This window comes from Arachis duranensis, chromosome 3 (assembly GCF_000817695.3).
Source record: "Arachis duranensis cultivar V14167 chromosome 3, aradu.V14167.gnm2.J7QH, whole genome shotgun sequence".
NCBI classification, from domain to species: domain Eukaryota; kingdom Viridiplantae; phylum Streptophyta; class Magnoliopsida; order Fabales; family Fabaceae; genus Arachis; species Arachis duranensis.
The window spans coordinates 27663556-27672142 of NC_029774.3; the positions used below are offsets into that span (position 1 = coordinate 27663556).

General features: G+C 42.9%; 1 protein-coding gene across 1 annotated transcript; it reads right to left on the reverse strand.

Moving 5' to 3' along the window:
• Positions 1–4149: 4149 nt before the first annotated feature.
• Positions 4150–6648, reverse strand: LOC107478346 (uncharacterized). Its single transcript, XM_016098489.1, has 3 exons — positions 5769–6648; positions 5126–5666; positions 4150–4798 (listed from the first exon to the last, which is right to left on the reverse strand). Exons 1-3 carry the CDS (start codon positions 6646–6648, stop codon positions 4150–4152), a joined length of 2070 nt encoding a protein of 689 aa, XP_015953975.1.
• Between the last annotated feature and the right edge of the window lie 1939 nt (positions 6649–8587).

Genomic DNA, 8587 nt, shown 5'->3' on the forward strand with positions numbered 1-8587 from the left:
TTTTTTTATGATGATTACTCTTTTTTATATAAAAAATAAAAATAAAATTAAATTACTCTAACACATCTTACTATAATTAACAAAATTAACCTAAAAAAATTTCTAATTTCACACATAATAAACAAAAATAAAATAAAATTACTCTATACTACTGTAATTAATCGTATTATTCTGGAAAATTGTTAATTTTACATACTATCTTGTTATAATTAATAAAATTAATCTAACAAATACTTATTTTTTTTATAACATCTTAATCTGACATAATTATTAATTTTTCATATCATATTACTATAATTAATAAGATTAATCTAATATAATTATTGTTACGATGAATAATCGGAGATTTATGCGCTGGACTTGTGACGTTGGCCCAATCGTCTAGTGGAAGAAGCCTTTGAGCGGGTTCGTTCCTGGGAGCCTCCTTCCGACTTATGGATGAGAGAGAATGGGGGGGTGGTACCTACAAAGACACTCCGATACTTAAGTCAGCAAGGGTCTAGGCAAGTTTTTAGAGTATGAAAACTTAGAGATATCTGAGGGATGTCACTGTACTTATAGTGGTGAACCCATAACTACCGTTGGAGTGGTTCCACCTTTCAAGGAGGATAACCGTCCCTTTATCTTAGGGAGGTTGAGATTTGACTCCTAGAAGGAGGTTGAGAGATTTTAGGGACATTTACTTATTTGAATGAGTGTTATCTGCCAACTAATCTTCGTCCCCGACTTCTTTGTGGCAGAATCTATGTCGAACCCGACCTCTTACGAGGAGGTCAGTTTGCGGGGGAAGGCCAATCTTGTGGATTGGGCCTTTACGTACTATTTGGATCTGGGCCTTGTCATTGAGCTATGGTATGAACAGTGCCCCTACTCGAGTCCAAGTTCCTTTGCGAGTTGGGCTCGAGTATTCAACTCGGGGTTGTAGCCGACTTAGTGAAGAACCGACGTGATACGCAAATTTCTCAACAGTCGCGTCTAATCAAACGTCACGTCGGTTAGGAATTTGCGTATTTACACATGGGGACCAGTTACATTGGTAACAGTGCGCCCATTAATGACTGCCTCTGTTTTTACCATTATGCCCTTAACGTGTTTATAAATTCTTTTCCTCTCTTCCCTTGTTTCGTTTCTGAAAACTTTTTTACTTGCACCCTTTGCCGTTCGAAAGAAGAAAAAACTCCTTTCTTTCCGAGTGCTGTTACATCTATCTTCTACGTGAAAAAAGGTTAGTTTTTTTCCTTACTCTTCCTTTGCAGAATGCTTTTCGCTTGCATGTTTTTGTTGGCTATAGTCCTAGCGATTCTGCTCGTTTGAGAAAACTCGCCCTAGGTTCTTTAGAGACCTTGTTTTTGATTCTTTCCATTTTTTCTTTTGTAGGTTTTATTCACCTTTTTTCTAGAAAAAATGTCTTCTTTAGAATCTCTTTCGTTGTGGGTGGATTGCACCGTTCTTGGGGAGGAACCTTTGCTAAATTCCGACTACCTTACCGACCTACGCGCTCATCATAGAATCTGTGTTCTTAACGAGGATGAGCCTAAATATGAACTAGTTGCCCAGGGTCCAGAAGACCGGGTTTGTTTTGGGAGAGCTTCTAAAGCAGACCCCCATTTTATTTTTATGTATGAGAGTTTTTTCACCCGTTTGGGTGTTTTCTCCCTTTTACCGATTTTGAGATAGCTGTTCTATCTCATTGTCGCATTGCCCCTACCCAACTTCACCCCAATTCTTGGGGTTTTATAAAAATTTATCAATTCATCAGCCATGCACTAGATTTTCTGACTCTTTGAAGATTTTCTTTTTTCTTTTTCACATGACCAAGCCCTTCAGTGGGCAAAATAACAAACAGCAGTGGGTGTCTTTCCGGGCCATACAAGGCCGGAGAGTTTTTACCGTTTTTGATGAATCCTTCCATAATTTTAAAAACTTTTTTTTCAAAGTGCAAGCGGTAGAGGGTCACCACCTCTTTTTCCTGGACAATAATTTTTCTCTTCGCTTTCTCCTGTACTGGCTAGAGGCCTCTCCTTGTGAAAAATATAGTTTGGATGATTTGGATGAGGTGGAGGCGGCCATTGTGGGGTTCTTCCGAGAAGTATGGGGGAGAGCCCCTTATCTGGATACAAAAAAGTTCCTCCATGGGTCTCCGACCTTTGTGTAGGCCCAATTAGGTAGCGTTATGTTTGTTTATTCTGTTTTCCGATCTGATATTTGCCCGAGTTATTTTCTCCGACTTGTGTGCTTGATTTTTTACTTCTTTAAACATTTTTGCAGAAATGGCGAAGAAGAATTCCCGGGAATCTTATCAGAGAGTCCAGGAGGCCAAGTCGAGATCTTGCGCCAGGGCTGGTGGTGCTAGGGCTACTGGCCCTCCTCCTCCTCCTCACAACTTGGGGACCCACCCGACCTATCGTCATATCCTCTTTAGCCTCTTCTCTTCCATCCCTTCCTCCCCGATCTTTCCCTGAACCAGAGAAGAAGAAGCGCAAGACTTTAGAGTCTAGCTCTTCTTTTGAGAGGCCAAGTCTAATGCACCTCAGTTTGTTCGAAATTATATCTATTCTCATACTCGTATAAGTATGGATGATGCTTCCGTTCGAAACCACCTTAATCTTTTGGTTCGGGGGTGTTAGGGCGGCGGGGGTGTGCACGAAGCTTCTGGATATTTTTTAGAAGACTCCCCTTAGCTCTTTGGGTTCGTCCCTGAGGGTTGAGGAGCTAGAGGGGAGGATTCTCTTATATCAAGAAGGGGAGAAGAGGTTGAAAGAGGAGAGGGATCATCTCCAGGAGAAGGAGAGGAAGTTGATGGGCCAGTGTGCCATGGCGGAGGGTCTAAGGGAGAAGGCGAAGCAAAGCTATACGAGCTTGTTTGAGGACCTTGTGGAGGTGAAGAAGGATTTGGTGAGAGCTCGGAATGCCTACGTGGAGCTAGAAGACTCTATCGCTGAAGGAGCCGAGGAGGCGTGGAGGATTTTCAAATAACAGGTCGGGGTTATTACTCCCGACCTAGATCTCTCTCCTTTGGATCCTGATAAGATCGTTATTGACAGGGCCATTGTTTCTCCTACCTGACCTGTTTCCGAATCCGAGTTGAAGACTCGGGGTCAGAGGATAATGGAATCCCCCCTCGATCACGAGATGCCCCGAGTTCTTCAAAAGCTCCCGAGAAGGGTCCCGATCAACTCGCTTCTTCTTCCGGTGGTGCTGCTCCGACTTCTCTCCCTGGTCCTGATGGTGCTCCGACTGCTCTTCCTGGATCTGGCGATGATCTTCCTCTCTGGTGGTGGTGACTTTCTTTCTTCCAATTAACTTATGATGGCTATATGGGGGCCCGGCCTGTGGGTCCCCCATTTTTTAAACAATTTTATATTTATTGTGGTGGTTGTTTCCTGACACTTCTTGGCCCTTTGTGGCCGTAAACAAAATTAAAAATACCATTCTTTTTGGATAAGGGTTTTAGGTTATGCTTACGTTGGCCTGCATGCTTTATATTTAGGTTTTGAGAAAACTCTTTTGGACTTTTTCTTTGTCGAAAACCCTTTGCTTTGGAAAAACTTTTACCTTGGCCGGCTGTCCTTTGTCCAAGTTATCTTTGAACTTTTTCTTAAAGACTTGGGGACAGTTTCTGCCTTTGGTTTTTGATGGATTTTCTTATCTCTTTTTGATATTCCTCGTACTCAATTTTTTCTTATTGAGTTTCCGTAACTTAGGTTATTTATGTGATGCATTTCATTTTTCTCGGTTTTTCTGACTTATAAGTCGACTAATTTCCGAGTTCTTTTATGATCTACTTCTATAACCTCTTTACACTGACTTTTACCTCGTCGTTTTATCCTGACGACCATCTAGGTCAGTTCATGGGATTTTCACGTTTTGTCGAGCTTAAGTCAGCACGTTTCGTAGATAGAGTGAAAACATGAAAAGGAATTTGTAAAGAGATATGGGAAAAAGATCTTTGTTTGCAAAGGTACTTTTTTTTGTTACTAAGGATTTTAACAATTTCGTTGCCCTTTAGTCCCCACTTTGATGCCTCGTTAAAAACCCCCTTCAGGAAAACCCTTTCTTTGGGAAAAAATTGTGAAGTTGGAAAAAGAGTACATCAGGGAGTTGGATTCGTTTTTAACTATAGTACCTTTTCATATTACAAGCATGCCACTACCTAGGTAGCTCGGTGCCGTTTAAGTCGGCCACTTTGTAGTAGCCTTTTTCTAAGACCTCTCTAATTTTGTATGGACCTTTCCAATTGGCAGCGAGCTTTCCATCCCCAAATTTGTTGACTCCTATGTCATTTCTGGTCAAGACCAGGTCCTCTGGGGTGGAGCTTCTTCGAATGACCTTTTTGTTATATCTGTCTGTCATCCTTTGTTTCAACGCTGCCTCTCTTATCTGGGCTTGTTCTCGAACTTCAGGGAGTAGCTCAAGTTCTTCTTTGTGCTCTTGTACATTTCCGACCTCATCGTAGAAGCTCACCCTTGGACTTTGCTCGTTGATTTCTACGGGTATCATGGCTTCCATGCCGTAAGCAGGTCGGAAGGGTGTTTCCCCTGTGGCAAATTGAGATGTAGTCTGATAAGCCCAAAGCACTTGTGGGAGCTCCTCGGCCCAGACTCCCTTTGCATCCTGCAACCTTTTCTTCAGTCCTGCCGGTATGACCTTATTTGCTGTCTCGACTTGTCCATTTGCTTGTGGATGTTCCACCGACATAAACTGATATTTTATCTTCATACTGGCCACTAGGTTTTTGAAGGTTGAGTCGGTGAACTGAGTTCCATTATCAGTGGTGATGGAGTGAGGTACTCCATACCTGGTGATAATATTTTTGTAGAGAAACTTCCGAGTTTTTTGAGCGGTGATGGTGACCAATGGTTCTACCTCTATCCACTTTGTGAAGTAATCCACTCCCACTATTAGGTATTTTACTTGTCCTGATGCTTAAGGGAATGGTCCCAGCAAGTCCAATCCCCATTTTGCGAAAGACCACGTAGAAGTTATACTAATGAGCTCCTCGAGAGGGGCTACGTGGAAGTTTGTATGCATTTGGCATGGCTGGCATCTCTTCACAAATTATGTGGCATCCTTTTGCAAGGTCGGTCAGTAGAACCCAGCTCGGATTACCTTTCTGGCCAACGACCTGGCTCCATTATGAACCTCTTCTAATACTTCGGTTGTCCTTGAGGTCGGAACACACTTTAGCAGTGGTGTTGATATTCCCTTTTTATAGAGGATATTTTTCACCAGAGTGTAGTTTTGTACTTTTCTCCGGATCTTCTTGGCCTCTTTTTCCTCTTTAGGGAGGATGTCAGATTTTAGATATTCGACTAAAGGCTTCATCCATCCGAGGTCTGGTCCGGTGACTTCAAGGACATCTTGAGCGACCTCTGTTTTGGCCACAGAGGGTTCTGGGAGTGTTTTTTGGATCAGGCTTCTGTTGTTCCCTCCTGGTTTGGTACTTGCAAGCTTGGAGAGGGCGTCTGCCCTGCTGTTGAGGTTCCGAGTTATATGCTTAATCTCGGTTTCTTCAAAGCGCCTAAGATGCTCCAAGGTTTTGTCTAAGTACCTTTTCATATTGGGGTCTTTGGCTTGATACTCCCTATTTATTTGGGAGGTCACCACTTGAGAGTCGCTGAATATCACTACTTTTGTCGCACCGACTTCTTCCGCCAGCTTTAGTCCTGCAATCAAGGCTTCATATTCTGCCTAATTATTGGAGGCTGGGAATTCAAATTTGAGGGAGACTTCTATTTGAGTTCCTCCTTTGTTGAACAATATTATGCCTGCATCACTTCCTATCTTGTTCGAGGATCCATCTACATATAGCTCCCATGTAGTGGCATCTTCCTCTGGGTCTCCTACATATTCTGCTATGAAGTCGGTGAGGCATTGGGCCTTTATAGCTATCCGAGTTTCATACTTTAGGTCGAACTCAGAGAGCTCTATTGCCCATTGAACCATTCTACCCACAATATCCATCTTTTGAAGGATTTGCTTCATGGGTTGGTTCGTTCGAACCTTTATGGTGTGAGCTTGAAAGTAAGGCTGTAGCCTGCGTGAGGCTACTACTAAGGAGTACGCAAACTTCTCCAGTTTTTGGTACCTTAGCTCAGGACCTTGTAGGACTTTGCTGGTGAAATATATAGGATGCTGCCCGACCTCATCTTCCCGTATTAGAGCTGATGCTACAGCTTTGTCTGCTATGGACAAATACAAGACGAGCTCTTCCCCAACTATTGGTCGGGTCAGAATTGGAGGTTGACTTAAGAACCTTTTGAACTCCTGGAATGCTTCTTCGCACTTTGAAGTCCATTCGAACTGGCATCCTTTCCTTAGTAGAGAGAACAGTGGAAGGGATCTCAATGCTGATCCCGCCAAGAATCTAGAGAGGGCGGCAAGTCGGCCGTTTAGTTGTTGGACCTCTCTTAGACAAGTCTGACTTTTTATTTCTAGAATGGCTTTCCACTTGTCGGGGTTCACTTCGATCCCTCTTTGTGTCAGCATAAATCCCAGAAATTTTCCAGCCTCTACCGCGAATGTGCATTTTGCGGGGTTAAGCCTCATCCCATGCAACCTTATGATGTTAAAGACTTGCCAGAGATCCCTCAAGAGGTCGGTCTCCTCCTTGGTCTTTACCAACATGTCATCTACGCAGACTTCCATTAAATTCCCAAGGTAAGGAGAGAACACCTTATTCATCAGCCTTTGGTATGTGGCTCCAACATTTTTTAATCTAAAAGGCATGACCATGTAGCAGTAGTTTGCCCTAGGCGTGATGAAGGATGTTTTTTCTTCATCCGGCTTGTGCATTAGGATTTGATTGTATCCCGAGTAGGTGGTGCACGAAATTGTGATCATCAATGGTGCCATCAACATGGTACGCTCAATTGCAATCTCAACTCTTTATCACAACTTCGCACAACTAACCAACAAGTGCACTGGGTCGTCCAAGTAATAAACCTTACGCGAGTAAGGGTCGATCCCACGGAGATTGTTGGTATGAAGCAAGCTATGGTCATCTTGTAAATCTCAATCAGGTGGATTCAAATGGTTATGGAGGATTAATGATTAAAAGATAAATAAAACATAAAATAAGGATAGAGATACTTATGTAATTCATTGGTGAAAACTTCAGATAAGTGTATGGAGATGCTTTGTCCATTCCGTCTCTCTGCTTTCCTACTGTCTTCATCCAATCTTTCTTACTCCTTTCCATGGCAAGCTGTATGTTGGGCATCACCGCTGTCAATGGCTACAGTCCCATCCTCTCAGTGAAAATGTTCAATGCACTCTGTCACAGCACAACTATTCATCTGTCGGTTTTCGATCATGTCGGAATAGAATCCAGTGATTCTTTTGCGTCTGTCACTAACACCCCACAATCACAAGTTTGAAGCTCGTCATAGTCATTCAATCCTTAGGGATCCTGTGGGGTCCACAGATCCTGAGGTGTCAAGGAAAATTCATCCCTGCACCAAGTGGCAGCGAAAATGCTCTCTATGCCAATTCTGGCGTTAAACGCCGGGCTGGTGCCCATTTTTGACGTTTAACGCCAGCTTCTTGCCCTTTCCTGGTGTTTAACGCCAGTCTGGTGCCCCTTTCTGGCGTGAAACTCCCAGAATGGTGCCAGACTGGGCGTTAAACGCCCATTTGCTGCCCTTACTGGCGTTTAAACGCCAGCAAGGTTTTCCTCCAGGGTGTGCTATTTTTCTTTCTGTTTTTCATTCTGTTTTTGCTTTTTCAATTGATTTTGTGACTTTCCATGATCATCAACCTACAGAAAACATAAAATAACAAAGGAAAATAGATAAATATAACATTGGGTTGCCTCCCAACAAGCGCTTCTTTAATGTCAGTAGCTTGACAGTGGGCTCTCATGGAGCCTTACAGATACTCAGAGCAATGTTGGAACCTCCCAACACCAAACTTAGAGTTTGAATGTGAGGGTTCAACACCAAACTTAAAAGTTGGTTGTGGCCTCCCAACACCAAACTTAGAGTTTGACTGTGGGGGCTCTGTTTGACTCTGTTTTGATAGAAGCTCTTCATGCTTCCTCTCCATGGTAACAGAGGGATATCCTTGAGCCTTAAACACAAAGGATTCTTCATTCATTTGAATGATCAATTCTTCTCTGTCAACATCAATCACAGCCTTTGCTGTGGCTAGGAAGGGTCTGCCAAGGATGATGGATTCATCCATGCACTTTCCAGTCTCTAGGACTATGAAATCAGCAGGGATGTAATGGTCTTCAACCTTTACCAAAACATCCTCTACAAGTCCATAAGCTTGTTTTCTTGAATTATCTACCATCTCTAGTGAGATTCTTGCAGTTTGTACCTCAAAGATCCCTAGCTTCTCCATTACAGAGAGAGGCATGAGGTTTATGCTTGACCTTAGGTCACACAGACCCTTCTCAAAGGTCATGGTGCCTATGGTACAAGGTATTGAAAACTTCCCAGGATCCTGTCTCTTTTGAGGTAATCTCTGCCTAGTCAAGTCATCCAGTTCTTTGGTGAGCAAAGGAGGTTCGTTCTCCCAAGTCTCATTACTAAATAACTTGCCATTTAGCTTCATGATTGCTCCAAGGTATTTAGCAACTTGC

What these genes read in the sequence shown, in the direction of transcription:
- LOC107478346 (XM_016098489.1), bottom strand. Translation starts at nt 6,648, where the DNA reads ATGGAAGTCTGCGTAGATGACATGTTGGTAAAGACCAAGGAGGAGACC. An exon ending in CAAGATAGGAAGTGATGCAG is followed by an intron (nt 5,667 to 5,768) that starts GCATAATATTGT and finishes CCTTGATTGCAG; the next exon opens with GACTAAAGCTGGCGGAAGAA. An exon ending in GAGGTTCATAATGGAGCCAG is followed by an intron (nt 4,799 to 5,125) that starts GTCGTTGGCCAG and finishes TATTATCACCAG; the next exon opens with GTATGGAGTACCTCACTCCA.